Raw genomic sequence first — 25,738 nt, 5'->3', positions numbered from 1 at the left:
TAACAAAAAAATCATTCTTTATCACTACTTTTTGCCACTTTAATTACTGTGTGTCTTTGGTTTGGACCTCCTTGTATTGATGTTTTTTGTGGGGATCTCTGTGCCTTCTAGATCTGGATATCTCCTCCCCCAGATTAAGGAAGTTTTCACCTATTATTTCTTCAAATAAATTTTCTCCCTTCTTCTGAGATCCCTATATTGTGAACGTTATTACACTTGATGGAGTCCCTGAGTTCCCTAAGTCTCTTCTCACTTTACATAATTGTTTTTTCTCTCACTTACTCAGCTTGATTATTTTCCATGAACTCTGTCTTCCAGGTCATTAATTCATTCCTCTGCTTCCTCTAGCCTGCTATTTATTCCACAAGTGTATTTTTAATTGCAATTATTGTATTCTTCATCTCTGACACGTTCTTTTTTTCTCTGTGTTAAGGGCCTCACAAATGTCCTCCACTCTTGTCTCAAGTCCAGGGAATATCTTCGTGATCATTACTTTAAATTCTCTATCAGGCTTATTACTTATCTCTGTTTCGTTTAGGTCTCCTGCTATGATTTTGCCCTGTTCTTTCATTTGGGACATATCCCTCTGTTTCTTCATTTTGCTAGCTCTCTGGGTCTGTTTCTGTGTGTTGGGAAAGTCAGCTACGTCTGTTGCTCTTGGAAGCAGTGGGTAAGGCCCACACTTTAAATAACAAGGTCATGTTGGTCCGCTTCACAGGGATCTCTCAGCTGCCTCCAAGACCAAGCCTGCCTGGGTTGCTTCATAAAGTGCGTGCAGGTGGGGGCAGGGTGCTGCAAGCTGTTCCCTTGGGTGCCCTTCTGCTGGGATCGTGTAGCCTTTGTGGAGACTGGAAGGCCAGCCAGGGTAGCTCTGGGAAGTATGGAAAAGTGAGGTCTTGGTGCCATAAGCTGTAGGCACCATTCCTTCTCCACAGGGGACACTCAGCCACTGTGGAGAGTGGGGCTGGCCGTGGCCGCTCCATGAAGTGCATCTGCATAGGGGTGCAGTTTTAACAAGGTGCATGCAAGGGAGGTAGGAGATGCGGTCTCAGCAAGGTTGGGTGGGCTTCTGAAGGAAGGAAACCACAGCACCAGGACTGAGGTAGCCTAGCTGGAGGGGGCAGGGCATGGTATAAACAAGTTTGGAAGTGAGTGCTGGCTGTTTCCTGAAGTTGGCTTTGTGATTATGCTGGGGGTGGGGGAGGGAAATGGTGCCCGCCAACTCCTTTGTTTCTGGAGAAGTCTCTCCGGGAACTCTGAGATTAGTAACTAACTTTCCCTCTTGTATACCCCAGGCATTTTTCAAAATGCTGCTTCTAAGCTGTATCTCCTCAGGCTGTTTGTTCTGCAGACTCGTTAAGGGTGAGGACTCAGCTTCCTATAGCCTGCCCTCCAGTCTCTCCTTGACTGCCTGCTGATTTCTAGCATTCTAGGCTTTAAGTCCTGCTGGTTATAAGAACTCACAAAATCAGCCCTTCTGATTTTCAAAGCCAAATGCTATGGAGATTAGTATGCAGGCTCCTTGGTGTGATAGTCTGTTTCTTGCTGTTCTCCTGTGTTTATAGCTCCCTCCCTCTGGTATCCAGAAGTTCTGTGTTTAGCTCTCCACCATGTCTCTGACCTTCCTACTCTCTTTAATGTGACCTCTTCCTCACATTTAGTTGTGGAGTTTGTTGTGCTAGTCTTCAGGTACTTTTCTGGGTTATTTGCACTGATGTGAGGGTTATCTAGTATATGTAGGATGACGTGAGTTTAGGGTCCTATTCTACCATCTTCCCTGGAAGTCTTGCCCTATTAAATTTTTAATTCACCTGGTAGATGAATGCAACTGTCGGTAGCGTGGGGCTTTACATATCTGTGTTGGAAATTATCTACTTATGACTTATTAAAGAAGGGTACCAGTGGTGAATATGCAGCATAGATGTTAGGAGTGTGGACTTAGAGTTACCTATGCTTTCAGATGAGCTCCATCATTCACTGGGAGAATGACATCGGGCAAATAACCCAGTCTCTGTGAGACTCAGTTTTTCTTTATGTAAAGGCAGAATACAAATACTAGCTTACAGTGTTGGAATTTTTCCTTGAATAAAGCTCAGGGTCTCGTTTCCTGTATGTAGAATGGGAATACTTATTGGCTGCCTATTGTGTACTGTATATGATGGTGATTGTAGGGATGCAGAAAGGAAAGATACCACCTCTGGTCAAACCTCATACCTGGTGTGGTGGGTAATATCAGAAGATAAACCAAAAGGGGATGTTAAATATTAAGTTGGGAGTATGTGTAAGCTACCGGGCTGCAGAAGGTGGGATGGCGTGGTGGCAGTGGGGAGGGTTGTCAAGGACAGCTTCTAGGAGAGCTATCACGTTAGCCACTAGCTGGAACTCCAAGGACAAGCGTGAATGGGAAGGGTATTCTGGGAAGAGGAAATAACCTCTACAGAGATGAAGAAACATGAGAAGATACTCTCACTTAGGGGACTCCAGGGTAGTGAGTATGATGGGAGCCAGGGGTGCAGAACTGTGAACATTAAGGAATAAGCTGAAGGAGATAGCAGGGGTTGCTAGATCCAAAAGGGCTGGGTGTGCCTTGTTAGGAGTTGACTTTATCTGGAAGACGGAGGGAAGCTGCCTAACCCAGTTTGGCCTTTAAGGAGATTACCTAAGCAATGGAATGGAATGTGAATTGGAGTGGAAGCTGGTGAGCCCAGAAATCCTGAGGATGTGGTTTCAGTAATCCAGGGAAGAAATGATGCAAGCTTGTGCTAAGGTCGATGCAAAAGGAAAAGAAGACTGTCAGGAGTTTAGGAAGTAAAAAAGGAAGCACCTAGAAATAGCTTTCATTGTTTATGTTGGGTGCCTGGGTATGTTGTGGTAAATATGGGAAGAGATAAGTTTTGAGATGGGTGGGTAAAACTAGTTTAAAGTTAGATACTACTTCATATACTTCTGGAAAATGGGGTATGATAAAAGTAATAACTTCTAGGGTTATGAAGATCAAATGAGTGGAAACATGTATTTTGAACTTAAAGTATTATTCCGTAAGGGTCATATGTTGATCCGTAAAAACAATAATGTGATTAATCTTGGCATTGCTAGGCAGAGGTGCCTGAAGAATGCTAAGTGGACAGGTAAAGAAAGAAGCTAAATACATGGGAAACGCAGGAGAGTGCTGGCTAGGACACGTCGACTGCGGATACAACAGGGTGTAGGTGGCGGTTGAAACAGTGGACGAGATCACCTGGGGAGAGCATATCGCAAGGAAAGACCAGGGTCAAGTTTAGGACCCTTGGGACAACTAGAATTGAGACAGGATCCAGAGGAGGAATAACCAGACAGATAGAAGGAAAACCAGGAATGTGCTCTGTTGGAGAAATCAAAGAAAGTTGGCATCATCAGCATCCGATGCCGTAGGACACGGGCTACAGAGAACAGATTGAAAGCTGTAGCTTGACTTCAGCTTGTGGCACTGGTCATCTTGGGAATAGTTCCACTGGTGGGCACAAGAGACGGATCATGATGGATTGAAGACTGAACTATGAAGAGGTTTAATTCCTTCATACTAAAAATGAAAATTAAGTATCCATCTGGCATATCTGCTTAGACAAATTGTTGCATTGACATAGTGCCGCAAGGAAGTGGTATGAGGAAGGTATGATCGGGATTAAAATCTTAACTATTTTTTCACAGGGTTCTGCTTCAAAAACTGCAGACACATCAGGCAGGAATATATCCAAGCCTGACTCCTCCAATTTGAGGAAAACACCTGGTTCAAAAGCCAAAGCGGGGCCTTCTGTTTCCTGTTTGAGGAGGAATAGTGACAGTAGAAATCTCAATTCTGATCGGGCCTTATCTCCGCAGAGGATCAGGCGTGTGTCCAGTTCTGGTAAGAATAGAAGAAATCAGTTGTGCCTTATAGCAGTTTGTGAATTATTTGAATGTAAAATTAGGCCTGTCAGAAAGCAGAAAGACAGGTTTTGATTATAAAACTAACACATTTTGTCACTACAACATTTAGGTTCTTGTGGATCAGCATGTTACGTAGGGAAGGGAGAAAAAGTCATAGACACAGCTCTGATCTTTGAGCAACGTAAAGCCTAGTTAGAGAAATAGGTGCATAAAACAACTAAGTTATTAAGAAAAATCATAAACAGTTGGGTGCCTGTTATATACAAATTTCACAATTAGAAATTTTTTTAATAATAGTTAAGCGTTACATACGAGACTCATGGTGGGCCCTCACTGTGTGAAAAGAGATTAGTTTTTCCTTGAGTTTTACTGAAAGGTGTGTGGTAAGTTTTCAGGGATATAAGAGTGACTAAGAAGTTAAACTTTGCTAAGATGAACTTTTATTTACGTTGGTGTATATTTTAGAAGTAGTAGTTTCGAAGTCCTGTCAGGTTTATGAAATTTGAGCGCTTTAAGAGTAGCTATTAAGTGTCTTACTAAAAATTTGGCAGATGGACAGACTTCTCTGGGTTACAGATCAGAACAGGAAATGGAAAAGTCAGCCTGTTTCATAGAGACTAAGAAAAAACACTGCTAGCCATTCCAGTTGACTGAGAACACTCTGCAGGGAACACCCTTTATTTTAACAGGTACAACCTTGTGTGAATTAAAGGCATGCCTGATAGATTTAGAAGTAAGTTCTATAAAAATAGTGACTACTGTTGAATGGTCGGGGGGGGCGGGGAATACCTCTAGAATGATGTGTCAACACATGTGAGAACATTTAGCAGAAACTAACAAAACCAGGCAGATCCCAGAGGATCTCATTACTTCTCTACACCTTGATAGTTTCGGGTTTTATTTTCTAATTCTATTTTGAGGCCTCCTGCGTGAGAAACCTATAATGAGCAGAAGTGTTTGAAGGGTGATTTGTTTGGATTCAGGCCTAGCATTAAGATCCTGAGGCTCGGAGGAGCAAAACCAGGACGAGGTATGGGTGGGAGGAAGAGGGATGTAGCACATTCCACTCCCATCCCTGGAGGAGCTGAGTGGGAAGAAAGAATTCACTTGAAGTCTTCTTCATTGGGGAGAAAACCGGAAGAGGAACAATGATCCTGATTTTAGATATTGCCACAGTTAGTGAGTTGAGGCGTAAGTGAGATCAAAGCTTTGGTTCTTAGTGTTGATGGCAGGGTAAGGGGAACGGTGGTTGCTGGATGATGGGGAACTCCCTTCCTGTTTGGATGTCGGAGCGCCTGTGGCTTGGTGGAGCTGTGGAGCTGTGGCCACTAGCATGGTGGCCTCTAGGTGAGAGGCTCTGTATTCTAGTAATGCCCTGGCGCCAGGGAGCTACGCAAGCGAGGTGTTTCCCTACCCTGGGCCTCACCCTTGCGTTGTGAAATGTGAGGGTTTGAGAATGTCAGGACCTGTCAACTTTTACACTCCTTATCTTTCTACGGGCACTCTGGGGGCTCGCCTAACTTCCTGAGCAGTGGCTGCTCCTAGTAAGATTCTCTGGACCACAGGATGCTCAAAACCCAGAAAACCGGAAGTGCGCGTACTCTCCGGAGATTAGGCCGGTCCCCAGGACATGCAGTAGTCCCCGGCCCTCCGGGGTTCTGCTTTCAACGATTTCAGTTAGCCGTAGTCAGTCATGGTGCAGAGGCAGGTGATCCTCCTGATGTTTTGTTACAAAATCAGTAGTAGCCTAACACTAAATCATAATGCCTAGGTCATTCACCTCAATCCATCTCCTCGTGCATTTTATCACCTCACATTATCACAGGAAGAAGGGTGAAGATATTTTGAGACAGACCATGTTCACATAACTTTTATTATAGTATATTGCTGTAATTGTTTTATTGTTAGTTGTTGATCTCTTTCTGTGCCTCATTTATAAATTAAACTTGTTCATAGGTGATGTATGTGTAGGAAAAAAGCAGTACACACATAGGGCTTGGTCCTGTCTGTGGTTTCAGGCATCCACTGGAGGTCTTGAAACGTGTCCCCTGTGGTTGGGAGGATGGGGGGCGGGGGTGCAACTTTATCCTCAAAAATGGAAATTTTTTTATGTAGTTCAGTTCCACCAAAGAGTTAAGCATTTTTAAAGTCCCCTTTCCGTATACTACAGAATATCCTGCCTTAAGAGAAAAGTAGACCTGTTTACTCTTAATGAAAAGCCAAGCACATTTATTTAGCTTTTATTAACCTGTATAAAGAAACTTGATAACTAAGTTATGTATTCAGAGTTTTCAGTCTGAGTTATAAAAACTAAGTTTTCTTTTACCTGGTGGTTTTCTGTATAGAAATGGGAAAAAAAATTAATGTAACCAGAAACTTCATGGATTCACATTTGAGTTTTTATTTGAACTGTTGGAAGACTAACTTGATTATGCTGTATTTAAAAAAAAAACAAAAACAAAAAACAGCAACTAGCTTGTTTGGATGCTCACAATAAATTGAGAGGTGTTTGTTGTGGGGGACAGGAAATTTAATCACCACAGAGTTAAAAGTAGAGCATAAGATCAAGGAGCAAAAACAATGTGCCTTTAGATCACTGCGAGTGTGTTGCCATAGTACAGTACAATGAGGTGTTTGTGCGTTAGAAAATTGAAACCAAATGGACATCCTCTGTACTCTGTATACAAAGTTACTCTCCTGAAAGGTAAGCAGCTGGAATGTTCCAGCCGACTGGGGTTTTCAATAAATCCTTTCAGAGAACTAAGTAAAAACCCAGATCTGGACTTGAAATAGCCATTTTCTTGAAGCTTTAACCTGAGTATGAGAAAGAATTGTGATTAAACCCATTTTACTTGTCAAAATCTGGAAATGATAATGTACAGCATGATGACCATAGCCCATGGTACTGTGTGATCTGTATGAAAGTTAAGAGAGCAAATCCTCACAATCCTCATCACAAGGAAAAAAAATTTTTTTTGCTCTTTATTGTGTCTGTATGAGATGGATGCTAATTAAACTTACTGAGGTCACCACTGCACGGTCTATGCAAGTCAAGCCATTATGCTGTACTCCTTAAACTTACACAGTGGTATGTGCCAACTAGATCTCAATAAAACTGGAAAAATAATTTTAAAAAAACAGGAAATTTGTATGAAATCAGATTATGACTGATGACAACAAGGCAGATTCAAAGTATCTTTGTTTAGAGTATATGTGTGTTTTAACCACTCCAATTAAATAAGATGAGATTGTGAGGAGAAGTAGGATAATAATAATTATAATGCCAATGATAGCAGCTAAACTTACAAAATACTTACCAAGTTTTAGGCTCTGTCTTAATCATTTCATTGAGTGCATTTAATCCTCGCAGTAGTTTTGTGAGGCTTATCTTCATTTTACAGAGGAAAACATCACACAGAAATTAAATAATTTGTCAAGGGTACGCAGCTAGCAAGTGGCAGAGGTAGGATTCAAACCAGGCGATAGGGCTCTGGAGCCCATTCTCTTAGTCTTCACATTATCAGTCTAAAGAAATACTCTTGGGGCACCTAGGTGGCTCATTCGGTTAAGTGTCTGCCTTCGGCTCAGGTCATGATTTCGGGGTCCTGGGATCGAGCCCTGCGTCAGGCTCCCTGCTGAGCATGGAGTCTGCTGCTCCCTCTCCCTCTCTCTCTGCTCCTCCCCTCTGCCTGTGTGTGCGCTCGTGCTCTCTCTCTCTCTCTCAAATAAATAAAATCTTAAAAAAAAAAAAAAAAAACTTTTAGTATGACTATGAGTTTTGAAAAATTAAAAGTCTCACACTCAACTGAATGGTTTAGAAATTGGCATTTCTCTTCTCAGGCCCTTGGCTTACAGCTCTCTGTCAGTTTACCGTAATTTAAAAGATGCTACATGGTTATTGCAAATTAATGCTGCTGAGTAAGTTACTGAATAGTTAAATACTTCATGATTCATTCAGTCATCTTCAGACCTATCAGCCACCCTCTTCTGAAGGCAATACTAGTTCTTATCAGGCTTTAGATTATGAATGTGTGTTTTCCTTCATACAGAGCTGTAATTGCCCTTCCAGTGACCAGCCTGAGCAAGGTAGGATTACAGAAGTAGGACAGAATACACTCCCCGCCCTGTGGATCATGTAACCTACCTGGGGAGGGCGAGAGCTTGTTTATGATGCAACCACAGAGCAGCACAAAAAGGGTGTATAAAGGGTGTGGAAAGGCCCCTAAGTGCTTTAGGACTCTGGGGAAAAAGAAGAACGTTCAGGGGTTGGTCTGATTATACCAGAGTCTGAAGAAAGACCTCATGAAAGAAATAGTCTTTAGTTTTTCTGGAGAAAGAAAAATAACATTTCAAGAGGATAAACCTTTGCTTTAATTCAGTTTATTGTGGGTTAATAAAATAAATGCCTCTCAAACCAGGAGTACATCCCAAACTTGTAATGACTTGCCTAGCATTATAGGTTTCTGAGCTTTCTTGCTAAGTTGTTTTTTCCATAGTTGTTTTTTGTAAGCTAATTTTGTCTATTTCATGTTAAAGGGAATTTAAAATCATTTCGATTCACTTTTATATCACTTCAGTCTTTTCTAGGTGAGAGTTTGAGAGAAATAGCTAGCAAAATTATGAGAAGGATACTCGCTATACATTCTTAAAAACCAGAAATCATCCCCTAGTAACTTATTCTAAAAGCTAACTTTAACGTGTTGGTTTTGATGCTTCTATATTTGCATGTAATTAAAACGCTTTTTAAAGAAGGTATCTCAAGTTTTCTTGGCATAAAAATAATAGCCATAGTAATGTTTTTGAGCACCAGTGATGTCATGCTCTGTTCTAAGTTTTCTAAATCCCTAATTTCATTTACTTTCACAACTCATGAGGTATAGACAGGTATACTCCTCCCACTTCTGCAGATGAGGAATTTGAAGTTTTAAAACCTTAAGTAACTCGCACAAAGTGACACAGTTCATAATTTGTGGAGACAGGAAACAGAACAAGCAGTCTCTGTGCTCTTAGCCTCCATAAATACACCCAGGAGTCCGACACACTGACTTCCTCACCTAACAAGTGTCTGGTGAGTACCTGCCTGTGCTGGGAATGAAGACAGGCACAAGACAGATACATTCTTGCCCTTGGCGGAGCTTAAATTCTAGTCCGGCGCCTCAGAAAATTAAGTAAATGCTGAGAATGTAAGATGATAAATGCTGAGAAAGGCAGTGAAGGGAGTTCGATCTTAATATCAGGTGGTTGAGAAAGGCCTCGCTGAGCAGGTGACAAATGAGCCGGTGCCTGAAGGCTCAGGAGGGAGACATTAAGACATCAGATGACAGGCCTTCCCGGGGGCAGAGCTTACGGCAAGTGCAAAGATGGAGGTGAGGCAGCACGGAGAGGGGGTTGGGGGTGTGCTTGAGGGACAGGACGCTGCCCAGCGTGTGCGGTGGGAGGCCAGCGAGCAGGGATGAGGCCAACCAAGTGGGGTCTCACAGCCACCTAGGAGACAAGGGTCTTCTGTTTTATTCCTTCCTGACATGATCACTGCATTCTCAATCATTTTACAGGCATTCCACTCAGTTCTTCTCACTTGGCAAGTAATTCTGGAGAAGATTATTTTCTAGAATGTCCCATGCATGAGGCATCATGGGTCACTAGCACTTTTCTCTTACTTTATGAATTCAAGAAAAGTTTTGAGAGCCTGCTATGCGCCGGGCACTCCACGAGATTCGGAGAATACAAACATGATGAAATAATAGGCCCTTGTCATGATCTCACTCGCTGGAGGCTGAGCTGGAAAGGGGTGTTGAAGCACATCATTTGAATGCAAACTCTTCATTTTTAAAACTGCAGCTGACTTGTCCTGGCCTCTGTGATATTTTGCACTTATTATGCTGTACTCTGATTATTTTTGTACATGTCTGTCTCCTGAATTGTGAGGTCCATAAGGAGAGTCCAGGTCTTGGTTATTTTTATATTTTTCGGTGCTCAGTACAGTGTACCTGTTACACAACAGGTGTTTAAAAATGTTGTCTGGCCTGATTTGAATGGAGACTTCTGTGAAGTACTGTGTGTCCACAGAGAAGGGAACACCCCTGACTGGGCCTAAGGGCAGACTGGAGAATAGCTATGACATTTGAACTGGCCTTGGAATGTGCCTGTAGAAGTTTGCCAGACATGGAAAGTTGCTGGCATTCCCAAGGGTGCAAGCGGAGAGTTATGAAAGGGTATGGTGCGTGTGGAAACACTGAGGGCAGGTCGGCATGCCTCGAACAGACCGAGTGTTGGGGTAAGTGATGGATGAGCCCCAGGTACGGTTGAGGTCGATCAGTTCTCTCACAGTCAGTCAAGACACAAACTTATAAGAGTTGTACCAGTGTGTGGGAAGAGGAAGCAGAGTGAAAATATTAAAAATGTTTCGGAGGAAGAGGGTCTGGTCAGCTTCTGTTGGTGGCGAACAGTCCCATGTCTCCTCAGTTTGCTTGTTGGGCGGCCATGAAGTGAGACAGAGAAATAGAGTAGTGAGCAGAGGTTCTCAGGAGGAGACGGATGGGTGTTGTTGGGGGCATGTTGAATTTGAAGAGACCGAGAAGCCCCTCAAAGGGTGTGTGGATGTTTGAGGTTTAAGACCATCAACATGTGTAGAGAGCAAGGAAGCCTGTAGGAGAAGAGCTGATAAAGGTCAAAGCTGCAGGGATGGCTGCCGGTCAGCTCCTGGATGCATCGGAATGCATCCAGGGCACAGGCGAGGAAGTCTGAGAAATAGAGGGGATGCAGTAGTGTGTCCGTATGGACCCACTCGGAGATGAGAGAGGGAATTTTGAGAGTCAAGTGTCAGAGTAGCGGCTGTGCATAATGGACTGGATAGCTTCTTCCTTTGTATTTGCCAGCTCACTTTGCTGAGGTTTGGTGATGTCTTTGAAGGGAGTTGGTGCAAAATCTGTTCACTTGCGTATTTTTGTAACCTTAGAGAAGGAAATAAACCTAAGATGACCAGTTTTGAGTCTCAGTGACCGCATTGTTCAAAGTAGCTCTGCTGATGAACCTTGGCTTCTAAAGAGCCAGGATGCTCACCATGTGCCTTTTCCCCACCGTGGGTAGGAGCCCTGTGAGTGCGAGGTGAGCTCCTTCACCACCAGATAAATAAACCTGTTGACAACCTATGAAGACCCTTGTTCATCTTTGTATGGCAGCTGGGGAAAGGATGCAACTCTTCCACGTCTTGAGTTTATTATACCTTTAGTTGTGGGACACGTGTTCCCAGGGCCATGACTGTGGAAGTTGATTTTGTTTCACACACGAAGCAGGAGACGTTTTGTGAACACACTTGGAGAGGCAGGTATGGACAGTATCACATGAACACTGGGCTTCTGTGCAATTCAAGTCCTTGTGAGAACGTTGCTTTGTGGGATGTTCTTGCTTCTCTGTCAGATTACCACCCTCTTAATACTTGCTGTTTTTGTTGTGACTCACCTGTACTACCATGACTTGATTTTCGCATTTACTCTTGAGTTTAAGCAAATGGTGCTGGTTATGCGGAGTTGTTTCTTGTGCCCTATGAATACGACCTCGTCTTGGCTAACTCAAGAACGTGGACTCTCAAAGTCACATTTGGCAGTACATAAATGTAGAGGGTTACTGAAATTCTGTGTTCTGGAAGATAATTGATTCACTTGACATTTTAGGAGTGTATACTGTGCAAGTCGTAGTCAGACCCAGAGGAATTATGGGATAAGTAAGACATGGTGTTTGCCCTTAGCTATTACCAGTCAACTAGGAGAGGTGATGAGTTCATCCCTCATCACATGTCCTTAGGATATTTTAAGGGAAAAAAAAAAAAAGCTGTAGGATTTCAGAAGAAGGTAAGATTACCAATACCAAAGTTTACAGAAACTCTTTTTTGCTAGAATAGAGGTAATTCTATAATATGATTGAGGTACACCTTTACAAATGTAGGTACCAGTCTTGGTTTAGTGTTGATGCTTTCTGCTATTTAATTTTTGCCATCAGGATCCTAGAACTACAACTAAGAAGACTACATCTGGATCGAGGTAATTTTTAGGACCTAGCTGATATACTAGGAAGTAGAAATGAAGGGACAGTTGGGGTTCAGAGTATGGAATGTAGAGATTGAAGACTGAGTCAGTAAAGGTAATTGGAAATACAGAGGAGGGTGGTTGGGCAATTAGGACACAATCCATTGATGTTCTGGTAGCCAACAGGCAGAAGAAGTCCAGACAGAGCCCGGGTGTCTGAGTGTCAGGAAAGGAAAGGGAGAAACATGGTCTCAGGCAAGGTAAACCTTATTTTACCCCTCCTGGATCTTGAAATTAACCAGTTAATTTGGATAGCTCATCAGGTTTCTGCGGCCCCCTTCCCAGTAGGCTATTTTTAAAAAAGATTTATTTATTTTTGAGAGAGTGTGTGCACACGAGTGTGGGGAAGCGTGGGGGAGAGGCAAGGGGTGGAGAGAGAATCTCAAGCAGACTCCCCACTGAGTGTGGAATCCCACATGGAGCTTGATCCCACGACCCTGAGATCCTGACCTGAGCCTAAACCAATAGTAGGACAACTAACTGGCTGAGCCACCCAGGTGCCTCCCTCCCCCAGTAGGCTATTTTGAAAGTATAACCCTTTCAGTGAAAAGTGGAAAAGAAAAAAAAAAATCCCCCTTAATCTCATCAATGCCAAATAGTTTTTGACTTCACAATTAATAATTATTCAGTGCCTTTTCTTTTTGCATTTCTCATGTATGTGTGCTTAAATATATTTAATGGAGGCAAACAGTTCCTCCTGTTTCAGAAACCCACACCTAACAGACAATCACTTAATGAGTTGATTGAATTTTCTTTTTCATTTAAAAGGTGTGGTTCCTACTTTCCTAGATTCTTACCTTCTTATTCTTTAATAACATGATTTTAAACGACCTTGTAATATTTCATCATCGAAATGTGCTGCCATATATTTCTTCAGACTTCTTTGAACATTAGGTTTTTGTTTTTTTTTTTTTAAAGATTTATTGGGGGCGCCTGGGTGGCTCAGTCATTAAGCGTCTGCCTTCGGCTCAGGTCATGATCCCAGGGTTCTGGGATCGAGCCCCGCATTGGGTTCCCTGCTCTGCGGGAAGCCTGCTTCTCCCTCTCCCACTCCCCCTGCTTGTGTTCCCTCTCTCACTGTGTTTCTCTCTGTCAAATAAATAAAATCTTTAAAAAAAAAAAAAAATAGCGAGAGAGCAAGCACGAGTGGGAAGGGCAGAGGGAGAGGGAGAGAGCATCTCGAGCTGACTCCATGCTGAGCACAGAGCCTGATAAAGGGCTCAATCTCACCACCCTGAGATCACGACCTGAGCCGAAACCAAGAGTCAGACTTAACTGACTGCGCCACCCAGGCGCCCCTTTGTTTTGTTTTTATAGTGTGTGAAACAATTCTACACTGAAGAACTTTGTACATGAGTATAAGAGCTGGTCAGATAAATCCTTTGGATACATTCCTTTCGATGGAATCAGAGGGTGTGAGCATTTTTAAGACTTGATACATGTTGCCAAATTGCCCTTCAGAAACAGCCTACAGTCAGTGCTACTACTCTGAGTATGTAAGAGTGTTTCCCAACACCCTTGCCAGTATTTTGACATTGCTAACACTCTTTCCAAATATTTACTGTTGCAGAAAGTGCAAAAACGGTATCTTATTTTAATTGGCATATGCTTGGCACTCAGATCTTTATTGAATAAGTGTAGATTCAGGGATCAAAGTGCTGAGGTACAGAAGTGAATACAAGATTAAAACATGCCCTCCTTGAAGTTACATTCTGGTGGGAGAGACAGGTAATATATAGGATGCTTGATAATCTAACGTACTAAAGAGGGGGGACATACTAATGCAGAGAAGGAGAATATGAAATGTTGGGGGTTGTTTTTGTGAGAAAGAGAGAAATTTTGGTTAGTGTGACCAAGGAAAGGTGGCTTTTGAGTAAAGGCTGGAGGGCATCAGTCATGGGAGTATCTGGAGGAAAACCGTGCCAGTCAGAGTGGAGAGCAAGTGGAAAGACCCTGCGGTGGAGCTTTACTGATGTGCTCTAGGAAAGCAAGGAATGGGGTGAGGAAAAGTTGAAAGAGACGGTGAGGTTTGACAGGTAGCAGAGAACCAGATCATGTACCGTCTTGAAAATCCTAAGGATTTTGGCTTTTAACTAAAGTAACTTAAATTTTGATGAGTTGTTCTGATACCTGTGTAGAGAATACATTGAATGGGGGTGAGGGCTGGTTCAGGGAGACCAGTGAGGAAGCATTGTTACAGTCATGGCGGGAGATTGTGGCTTCTTGGGCCAGCGTTGTGGCAGTGTGAACGGTAGTCAGATTCTAGATAGGCGTGTTGAAAGTGAAGCTGACAGGATTTGCTTAGATGAAGTGAGAGCAAAAGAGCGGAGTCAGAGATGACTCTACACACTTTGGGTGTGAACAATGGAAGGATAATGTTGCCATCCACTGAGATGGGGATGGATGGTGGTGGCACAGATGTTAGGATATGGATATCAGGAACTAAGCTGTAGAGATATTAAGTTGAGATGAATAATTTGTAAGTGAAGATGTTGAGTAGAAAGTAGGATACAAAAGTCTAGAGTGCACAGAAGTTTGGTCTATGAATATAAATTGGGGATTTATCAATATTTAGATGGTATTTAAAGCCACTAGACTGGATAAAACCACCAAGAGAGTGTGCAGAAGAGAACAGGTCAAGGGCACCACTGGGGAACTCCCTAGAGTATTCCAAAATACCTCTGGGATACTCCTAAATTTTAAAGGGCTAGGGAGATGAGGAGGAATCACAGAGGAGACCAAGAAGAAACAGCCAGGAGGGTAGGAGGGAAGTCAGTCAAGAGCATTGTTCTGGAAGCCAAGTAAAGAAGACCTTTCAGAGGAATCAACTGCATCAGATGCTGAGAGAGGAGAACATGGTAGTTAAGAACGCCATTTGGTTTAAACCAAAGGTTGTGTGTTTATCAGGAAGTCTAGAGGTGGTTGGTCTAGGTTTGGTGATTCAGTAAGGTCATCTTTCTGTCTTTCCACTCTTCTTGACTCACCATGTTGTTTTGTCAGTGACTTTTCAGTTAAAATGTCACTAAGAGATCCAAGTGCCAGTTCCTCCTGCTACTGTGTAAAAGGCTGAAGGTGAAGGACAGCATGCTAGAGTCAAGGCTTTCTCCTGGCATGCGTGTCTACCTTTATCAGGGAGGAAACCTCCTGTTCAGCACCTTACCCCCCTAGCACTCATGTCTTTAAGTCTTACTGGCACAGACCAAGTTGCATGGTCACTACAACTTGAAGAAAGACTGGGCATGCAAGCATTAGGCTTTTTCAATCTTTCTGTAGTGTGTTAGCAATGGAAATGGGGATTAGGGATGACAGTTGGGGAGCCAGGAAAGATGCTAGACACAATAAGGTTAAACATTTTAAAAAATTTTATTGATTATTTTTATTTACTGTTTTGTTAAGTGCTTTTGCTCCCTTACGTTTTGAGCCATACAACTCTTTGTTGATTTGATATTGTTCATTGTCCTTTGTCTTGGGTTTCATTATTTGCCTTTTTGTATATGGTGATTTTTAAAAATTTTTCCAGTTTTTATATTTTCAAATACATGTTTTCCTTTAATTTTCCTATGTTTTTATGCTGGACAAGACCTTCTCTCTGAAAGAGACTGATCTATATTTAGTTATTATGGTTAATTTGTCTGGTTTTGTTCTAAACCCTTTATAATCCAATTTTATTTGTTTATGGTGTGTGTGTGTGTGTGTGTGTGTGTGTGTGTGTGTGTGTATGGTAGGACTCCTGGCGAATCTTTAGGTAACTTAAGATGTGCCAGATACTATTCTAAGCATGTTAAAAATGAAAACTTACTTAACCGTTAAAAGAAGGTATAAAATAAGTATCCCTGTAAGCACACCCATTGTTTCATATGAAAAATACAGGCACCGAGAGGCTAAGTAACCTGCTCAACAGCCAGTGTGTGCTGGAGCTGGGTTTATTTATTTATTTATTTTTAAAGATTTTATTTATTTGACAGAGACAGCAAGAGGGGGGAACACAAGCAGGGGGGAGCAGGAGAGGGAGAAGGAGGCTTCCCGCGGAACAGGGAGTCCAATGCGGGGCTCGATCCCAGGACCCTGGGATCATGACCTGAGCCAAAGGCAGACGCCTAACGACTGAGCCACCCAGACGCCCCTGGAGCTGCGTTTAAAACCTAGGCAGTCTGGCTCTGGATTGTCCACTTTTAATCACTACATCATACATACTGCTTCTCAAATTTTATTTTTTTTAATTCAGTTATTTTAATACAACAAATAAATGTCTTATCTGAAAAAAATTTCCCTTATCCTATTCTAAATTTTTATATTTCTGGGATTTATACCCAGTTCATTAATCTGTCCATATAGTTTTATGCCAATAATAGACTATTTTTATTTTATAGTATCCTATAGTAACTAATAGCACAACTTCCTTTTTTTTTTTTTACAACTTCCTTCTTATTGAACTTTTTTTATTGTGATAAATATGTTATATAAAATTTACCATTTTAACCGTTTTTTAAGCGTGTGGTTCAGTGGTATAAAATAGATTCCTTTTGTTGTACAAGAGTCACCATCATCCCATCTCCAGGACTTTTTATCTTCCCCAACTGAAACTCTTGATCCATTAAACACTAACTCCCCACTCTCCATCCCCCCAGCCCCCGGCAACCACCATTCTACTGTCTGTCTCTGAATTTGACTACTCTAGGTACCTCACGTAAGAAGAATCATGCAATATTTGTCCTTTTGTGAGTGGCTTACGGAATGTCTTCAAGTTTCGTCCATGGTGCAGCATGTGTCAGAATTTCCTTCCTTCTTAGGATGGAATAATATTTCATAGTATGTATGCACCACATATTGTATATCCATTCATCTGTCAATGGACACCTTGGGTTGCTTCTAGCTTTTGGTTATTATGAATAGCATTATGGCATAGGTGTACAAATACCATATGGACATGGGTGTACACAGATCCTCCTTTCATTTATTTTGGGTATATACCCAGAAGTGGAATTAGTAGATTGTATGCTAGTCTCTTTTTATTTTTTGGGGTGGGGTGGGGCACGGCCATACCATTTTCCGGGGTAACTGCACCATTTTACTTTCTACCAGCAATGCACGGGGTTCCAAGTTGTTCACATCCTAGCCAACACTTGTTATTTTCTGTTTTGTTTCTATAATAGCCATTCTAATGGGGGTGATGTGGTATCTTACTGTAGTGTCGATCTGCATTTCCCTAATGACTAATGATGTTGAACATCTTTTCATGTGCTGTTGGCCATTATGTATTTTCTTTGGAGAAAGGTCTATTCAAGTACTTTGCCCATTTTTTTTTTTAATCAGAGTTTTCTGTTCTTCAGCTGTAGTCATCTCATGTTTATGTTCCTGAATTTTTGGCTATTCTTAGTTACTCTAAACTAATTTAAATTGTTTTTTAAAAGTTCTCCCAAATCCCACTTTAAAATAATCACATGTGGATTTAGATGGGAATACCATTCAATTAATATATTAATTCAGGGAAGAATTAACATGTATACTTACTTATTCAAATCCTTTATGTTCCTCACTTAAAATTTTTTTCCATAATATCAGCACTTTTTGATTTATAGAAATAGTGTATGCATGTCCATGTCTCCATGTGCAACTACTTTTTATTGCTAAAGTAAAGGATCCTTTTTCTGTTTTTCCTGCTACATCGAAAAGCTGTTGATTGTTTTACAGTATTGATTTTGTAAGCAGCTTATCAGGTTTATTTACATAGTTTTTAGATAATAACGCTATATGTTGAAGCTAAATTTTCTAACATCTACATTAGTATTAATGAGAGAAGTTGGTCCTTTTGGGTTAAGTAAAAATGAACCTGCAGCCACAGTTTGGAGTATAATTTATTTCTCCCATAACTTACCATTAATTTTTTTTATCCCTTTGGGTAGACTTATGTTAGCTTTATAATAATTCCCAGCTACTGTAGATAATTAATGTAAAGGTCACCTTCTCTATAGAGTTGTGCTACAAGAACCCAAGTTATAATTATAGCTGTAACATACTCTCATGTATTTTAACTATGTCAGATTGGCATTTTCTCTTCCTGACTAGTTAAGGACCCTGCCTTACTGATGCTTATTATATTTTATAAAACACAATAATTTATATTTTGAGCTGTATAAATGAATGTGCAATGTCTGTATTCCAGACTGGCCTCAGTAGTTGTTTTCTTGTCCAGTGAAAATCCTCGCGGCCTCTAGCGCTGGCAAGTGCACTAGCCTCCTAAGCTCTTCTCCGATTTCAAACTTGATTGCGAACTCTACCCTGCTGGTCGCTCGCTGGTCACTTATGCACACTGCCACCCCTTGATCAAATTCGGGGGGGCCAATGCCAAGAAAGCTGCAGTCCCCCGCCTTCTCCATCTTCCCACGACACCCCCTCCCCCCGCAGCAGTTAAGGGCTGATGTTCTTAGCCTGGCATTTCATGCCACCCTGAACGGTGAACTAGCTACCTCTCCAGCCTCATCTTTTTCTTCCCCATGATGCCTGCACGCCTAGTAAAGCCACACAAACCACAATCCTATTAAAAAACTTTTAATGAGATACTACGTATTCTCTAGTATTCATAATTATTACTGAAAACATTTGGTAGCGGTTTCTATAGTAGAATGTCAGGTGTTTCTAGCACCCTATACATTTGTGCTTTGTGATTACCTTACTTTGCAGTTACCTTACTATGGAGGCAAGTAAATACTTGTGTAGCATAACCCCTCCTGGGAATCCGTTGTCTAGATTTTTATTAAGATGATCTGTGTCTTCTAATAAAGGTAAAATAGTAGTTAAGGTTTTATGGCGGTGGGGGGGAGCTTTTTCGGCCTTTTGGCTAAGATCAAGTGTTGTTGTCTTGTGGGGTTTTTTTGTCAACTCCTTGAAACTTCTTCAGAACACTTTAATTTCATCAAATTTAAAGAATAGCAGCTCGTTTTGTTCAATGTGGAATAATCTCATGAAAAACATGTTATAGCTGAATTTATCCTGGTCTGGTTGAGAGTTCAGAGAGAAGAACTAGCTTTGACGAGTTGATGTTTCTGTGGCCTGGGAAACTGCTCTCATTACTTTGAAGGCGTTTTGCGAGCTTGTGGGACTTACCTGCTTTCCCAGCCTCTCCTTGAAGCACAGGGGAGGCCAGGCCGGAGCTGAGAGAGATCACTACATACCTGTGAATGCCCTGGGAGCTTTCTCCCGGCCAATGAATCCTTTAACATAAGTGTCAGAACAAAGGAGTATCATTCAGGAGTTCATTCTTCAGCTTTAATTTCCAGTCCTAGGAACACACCATTATGGTCTCATGAAGAACTTTCTAGTAGCAAAGGGACTGTTCTCATCATAACCATATAAAAGCATCAGTTAAGCCATTGATTTCTGTGTTGTTGTTTTTCTTAGTAAAATTAACAGGATTGAAGAATACCTAATGTTTGCAGAGGAATAAAAATGATTAGAATCTATTTAATTGTTGATCCACTTTATCCTTTCTTGGTTTCTTTATCTGTTTTGAACATCTTTCTTAGTTTCTTTATCTGTTTTGAACATCTTTATCTGATTAAATATTTGACTCCAGTGACTTTAATAGTATCTATTACTGTTTTGATGTTTTATGTTAGCTTTTGTGATAAAATATGCTTATTATAAAAAAATTCACATGGAGTAATAAGCATATAAAGGGGAAAAAGCATATAAAGGTGAAGGGAAAATTGCCCATTTCTGCCTTTTTCCCTCATTGTTCCTTTATGTCCCACTGTGCTGCATTTCATAACAACCTCATAAAATTCTGGCATATCTTGTAGAATTTTTCAGTATATAGGTAAGTATGAGCTTAAAAAAAGAGGGTAATATTAATATATTTTTTCCACATAATACATCATTTTATTAGATTTTTAGTTTTACAAGGCATTCCTTAATGATGTTCTGTAACGTAAAGTACATTTAATTGGATTTTCCAAGGTGGGTATCCGAGTACATTGCTTGTTGATGAAGCCATACTTCAAACTCAGTAGACTCTCTGTGTGTTACTATCTAAGGCTAAGTGCAAATGCTATTCCTTCCATGTTTTCCCTAGACAAAAGATGGTAATAATTACAGGGTCAAAACAAATCTGTTGTCTCTGTAAGATTCTGCTAACAGCATAAGCTTAAAATAAACCACCACTGAGGCCAGTAATGCATCTGCAGGTAGATCTTAAATCTTGATGGTTTATGTCTGGGATAGGTTACGTGCTGTGAAGCGAACGGGTAAATACTACCCCTCAGAACTGTAAGAGCAGTCCTATAAGGATTTCCTTATTTAAGAATTTGGTTCTCAGGTTACTCAGTCTTTCAGCCCAATATTGCCATGTCTTACTTTTCATATTGGTTATGATGTATATGGTTTACTGCTTCTTTATATGAAGTCCAATTATGGGTACTTGAGGTCAACTTTGCTCTTCAGTTAAACATGAGGACTGTTGGTGGAACAGTGGAACACCTTGGTTGTATCTCCACTGTGTTTACCATTGCACTAGGTGAGCCCCCTTCTAAAAGGAGGAGCTCAGGTGGCCTCCAGCCTGATGCTGCTTTCCTTCACCTGATGCTTCTGTTCTGCAGCCCAGTAGAGGGAACTCTGGGCTGGTGGTAGCTTGCCTGACTTCCCGGCATCACTGTTATTGCTTAGGTGTGTGACCCGAGGAAGCCATTTAATCACCCAAGTAGCGCTCTCATCTGTGAGCTGGGAATAGTAATGGCAGTGCTGAGTTTCAAAGGAGTTAATTCTGTGGTGAAGGAGGCTTTGTTCAGTACCCTCAATGCCCAGGAGTCAGACTGATGGTCAAATGGGGAGGACTTTTGCGAGGAACTACAAGTTGCCATTTCGTGGAGGGGGGGGGTGGGGCTGGGTGGGAGGGACAGTGAGCCTTGTGAATGGGGTAGGGCAGGTCATGGCAATCACAGATAAGCTGGCGGGGTGACCTTGCTTCTGGTGTCTGGCTGTATGTTGGAATCAGAGAGGGTGCAGGTCTGTAGTAATTCTGAGGTACACTGAGAAATGTCTGTAAACCCATGATGCTGTCAGAAACAATGCTATGAAACATCCCTTTCTGAAAAACAAGTTGAGTTTCCAAACTTGTTTAGCCTTGACTGTACTGTGGCTGTAGCCCAGAAATATTCATCTGTTACTTGCTCAACCTTGCTCATTGTTTCCGAGGATGAGGACTCATTATGTTTTTTTCTGTCAAGGGGCCATAATTTAGTAACTGTATATTCTAAAAGATCAGTTTTTCTGTACCTCCAAAAGCAAGTAAAACTGGTGGCTAAATGTAAGTTTAAAAGGAGACATTTTTATAGTCCTTATAATAATTAGCAAGTAATAGATATTCAAATATTTGTCTCCTTTTATCTAGTTAATAGACTGTTTGAAGAGTCCCTTAATATTAACAAAGGACAAATAAGCTTGTAAAAATTAAGTGTTTAATGCTTCAGTGAAGATGAGAGAAGGCATTATCAAAATTTATTTACTCCTGGCCTTTGAAAAAAAAATTTAATAGCTATTACTATCATCTGTATAATTCTACATCTATTTTTTTTCCAACTTGATTGAGATCTAATTTGACATTTAAAGTGTACATTGTGGTGATTTGATGTAAATTATAGAATGATTTTAGTTATGGAGTTAATTAACATATCCCTCACCTCACATATTCTCTTTTTTTTGAGGACATTTAAGTTCAACTCGTAGCAAATTCCCGTGATCTAATAGTCTTATCAACTATAGTCACCATTTTACATTAGTTCCCCAGACCTTATTCTTCTCACAGCTGAAAGTTTGTCCCCTTCCACCAACCTCTCCCCATTTCCCACACTTTCCTCTTGGCCTTACGATAAAAATTCATTCCGCAAATATTTATTAAATCTCACTCCAGGGGCGCCTGGGTGGCTCAGTCGTTAAGCGTCTGCCTTCGGCTCAGGTCATGGTCCCAGGGTCCTGGGATCGAGCCCCGCATTGGGCTCCCTGCTCTGCGGGAAGCCTGCTTCTCCCTCTCCCACTCCCCCTGCTTGTGTTCCCTCTCTCGCTCTGTCTTTCTCTGTCAAATAAATAAAATCTTTAAAAAAAAAAAAAAAAATCTCACTCCATGCTAGACACTTGGCTAGGGCGTGAGGGACAGAATGGAATCAGGTCCTCTTCCTGTTCTCAGGGACCTTAGAGAGTAGTCCGAGAGCCCTACTGAAACAGATGCTGTCCTGGAAGCAGGTGTGGGTGTGGTGAAGGGGGCGTGGCCCATGGCACACACGGGAGGGTGCCCTGGCAGGAGCGAAGAAGTTCTGATTCTCAACAGTGCTTCTCATGCTTACGTGTATTCGAATCACCAGGAGATTTTGTTAAAATGGAGGTTGTGATTCAGTAGATCTGGGGTAGGGGCTACAAATGAGTGCCAAGGATTTGAAAGAACGGTCAGCTTTGTATTCACCAGGCAAGATAGGGGACTAGATGGAAAAGAGGCTAGTTCATTCACAAAGATGGACATAAGCAGAAGAATAGAGTAAAAAGGCCTGGAAAACTAAAAGTAAGGGGTGTGTGTTTGTAGGGATGAGAGCATGGCAAAGCATCATGGGGGAGAGGTTGATCGGAATCAGTCCTAGGACTGCCATTTACACCTTTAAAATTAAATATTAAGGGGATTAAAAATAAGATCATCCTATAGATAATGGGGAATCACAAATTTTAGACTGGGTCATGACCTTTTTTTTTTTTTTTCATGTTCAGGGGATCAACATGATGGACTTGGAAAGGGTGGAAGGACAGCACTTTAGGAGTCTAATACAGTTGTTGAGGCAAAATATAAGGGGGTGAAGAGGATTTGTAGGATTTGGATTGAGCGGAAGAAGATGTCTTTGAAAAGAAGCGATGTGCCTCATGAATTAGAATAGTACTTCCGGGTGTCAGAGAGGAAACTACTTTCATGGGAGCAGAGCACACAGCAGTGTAAAAGAACAGCGTGTGAAAATAAGCAACGGGAAACCTCACTAAAATGAGATTGGAAGGTTGGGCAGGGGGAGCTCTCCTGCCCTACAACCACTCTGTCTGGAGCAGGACCAACAAAAAGACTAACTTGCAAGCAGATACTACTTGATTATCCCAGCAGGCGGAAGGAAGGCTTCCTCCTCCCCGCCCCCCCACAGCAACCCAGCCAATCAGACACCGTCACAACTCAGCCAATGAAAAGCCACTATACTTCCAGCTCGCAGTTTACTCCAGGGGACTTTTTATTTGTAACAGCCTTCCCAATTTCCCGCTGCCCTCGCCTATTCCCGAATAAACTCGTCTTTTGCGAATAAACGTAACCGGAAGTTTGAGTTTTACAGTTAATAAGTACAAAGATAAAGCTGGAAATAGGTAGAACTTTAATGTGGGTGATTTTAAATACCAGGTCTAAGGAGCTTAACCTCGTTTTTCTCTATTAAGATGAAAATTTTATGAGCAAAATCACTGAACTCCTGCAAAGCAATGAGCCTCACTTCCCAGAAATATTACTTCACTCACTTACAGGGCCATTAGGAATATAGGACACCATCGTTTTCGTGTGAGTTCTTTTTTCAGCTCTTCATATTTTTCAGTGGTGTAATACCCTTAGTATTGAGAGTCTTCATGTTAGATTATATGGGGATGTGGGGACAATTCCAATGTTTTGAGGCTGGGAAAAAGGAAAAATGGATTTATAATTAGCATAAGGGAGGAGGGTTTCGAAGTGTCGAAATTGAAACATTCAGCAAAGAATTTAAAATGTGAGTGGCATTGGTATTCAGAAAGAGGATAAGTCTGCAAGTGAGAATTTGGGATTCATCCAAATGGGTAAAGGTTAGAGTAAAATAAATGAAGAAGATTCTGCAAGAGAGAAGTGTATGAAGAAAGTTGTAAGGATTGAACTTGGGAAATGCCCATAATCAGGTAGCAGGTGTGAGCATCAGGACTGTGTGATTTCAAATGTGCCAGAGATTATGAAGCATACGTATTTCATTGCTAAATGGGAACACTTGCAGCAAGAGAAGTTTGAAGACCATTTTAGTTTGGCAAAGGAGTCAAGATGAAGAGGTGAAAAAAATAATCCAGTGCCACCTGGTGGCAAGCATTAGGCATTTTTTAAATGAATTTTTTTTCCTCCTCAAATTGAATTATTCTTTCTGTTTGGTTTTTAAATTTTCATCTATTTTTTTATGTGATAGCCTAGTGTGTGAATGGACTAGTTTGTTTACTTTTTAATCAACAGTATGAGCGGAAGTCAGAGCTCTGATTCTTAACTTTGCCCGAAGCCCCTGTGTCACATGGCTGTTTTGATCTGTCTCTCTGTTACACAAGACCTGAGTTAATTACTCCAGCTTACAGTTTACAGCTACCCTTAACATATCCTGATGGTCTCATCATTGCCTCTGCTCTTCTGCCTCTAAGTCATCAAAGATACAAAAAACACGTCTACGTGAAGATTGCGTGATTCCGAATATTCAGTTTGTATTTTGACTCAGTAGTTAGTGCAGGAGATGAGGTTTTTAAGCTTAAAGCTTTCAAAATAAAGTAGAAACTTTTTTTTTTCTTTAATCCCAAGGAAAACCTACATCCTCAAAAAATGCACAGCCATCTCGAGTGAATTTGCTTAGACCACTTCCTAAATGCAAAGCATCTTTGAAAAGTTCTGCGCTGAGGAGGACGGGAAGCACCTCCTCTATTACCAGCACCCACAGTGATCTGAGCACTTACAGCAATAATTGTAAGTTGGTCTTCTGTCTAACTTCTAGGATCATTGCGACCATAGGTATAAGAAAAGACTAATGTGCTACAAATAATTACTAGAATTTTGATTCTGTGATTTAGGGGAAAATAGGAGCACTGCTTCTCCTGTGGACTTTCTCAAAAAGTTTGTCAGGAAAAGCAAATTCTTCAAATGACACTCTTTTTTGATGAATGCATATTCAGTGCTATGAAACACTGAACTATTTATGTGTTGAAGGTACCTGGCTTTTTTTTTTTTTTTTTTTTGCATGGAGAATTCTAAATTGTATCATTTGAAGCAATGGTGTTTTTTGGTTTGTTTAAGGAAGGAAAGCAATCTAGGGGCTATTGGAACCCAACTGGAAATCAGAATAGAGAGAACTTCAGTGTGATTTGCTTTATGAAAGACTATATTTTGTCGATGTATGTTTTATAATCTTATATTTTGGATGCTAGAGTCAGTATAATATGACTAGTATAACTTCAAGCCTAATTTTAAGTAATTTAAACTCAATATTTCTAAAGTTTTTAGTTAAGGTAAATTCTGTTTTCTGAGTGTAAAATGGGTAAATTCATTGAGCTATCTTTTTCATTCGAAAGACGTATTTGGTCTAAGTATTTGCTCATTTCCTTTCTAAATTTCCTCACACCATCATTGACAGATTTATTAATTTGAACAGCTGTGGAGTGTCTGCTGGGTATGGGCACCACGATAGATGCTGTGAGGGATATGGGATGTAAAAGAAATGGCCCTGGGCGCCTGGGTGGCTCAGTTGGTTAAGCGACTGCCTTCGGCTCAGGTCATGATCCTGGAGTCCCTGGATCGAGTCCCGCATCGGGCTTCCTGCTCGGCAGGGAGTCTGCTTCGTCCTCTGACCCTATCCCCTCTCAGGTGTTCTCTCTCTCTCATTCTCTCTCTCTCAAATAAATAAATAAAATCTTTAAAAAAAAAAAAAAAGAAATGGCCCTTATCTAAAAGGTGGTTGAAGAGGATATTTACCTGGATA

At 41.2% G+C, this 25,738-nt stretch overlaps 1 protein-coding gene across 9 annotated transcripts in view; it reads left to right on the top strand.

Annotated features, from left to right (window-relative positions):
* The window catches only part of MTUS1 (microtubule associated scaffold protein 1), a 166,168-nt gene that overhangs the window by 60,974 nt on the left and 79,456 nt on the right, over positions 1 to 25,738 (top strand). For 7 of the 9 annotated variants that reach the window (XM_078069689.1, XM_078069696.1, XM_078069694.1 and 4 more), the window contains exons 3-4: positions 3,688 to 3,883; positions 24,568 to 24,729. In XM_078069689.1, the coding sequence (XP_077925815.1) occupies positions 3,688 to 3,883; positions 24,568 to 24,729 (358 nt within the window). The remainder of the gene's footprint in view (positions 1 to 3,687; positions 3,884 to 24,567; positions 24,730 to 25,738) is intronic. The other 2 variants (XM_078069697.1, XM_078069695.1) reach the window with 1 other exon arrangement.

The sequence above is a fragment of the Halichoerus grypus genome, chromosome 3 (assembly GCF_964656455.1).
Source record: "Halichoerus grypus chromosome 3, mHalGry1.hap1.1, whole genome shotgun sequence".
Taxonomy (NCBI): domain Eukaryota; kingdom Metazoa; phylum Chordata; class Mammalia; order Carnivora; family Phocidae; genus Halichoerus; species Halichoerus grypus.
This window is presented reverse-complemented; position numbering and strand designations above follow the sequence as displayed.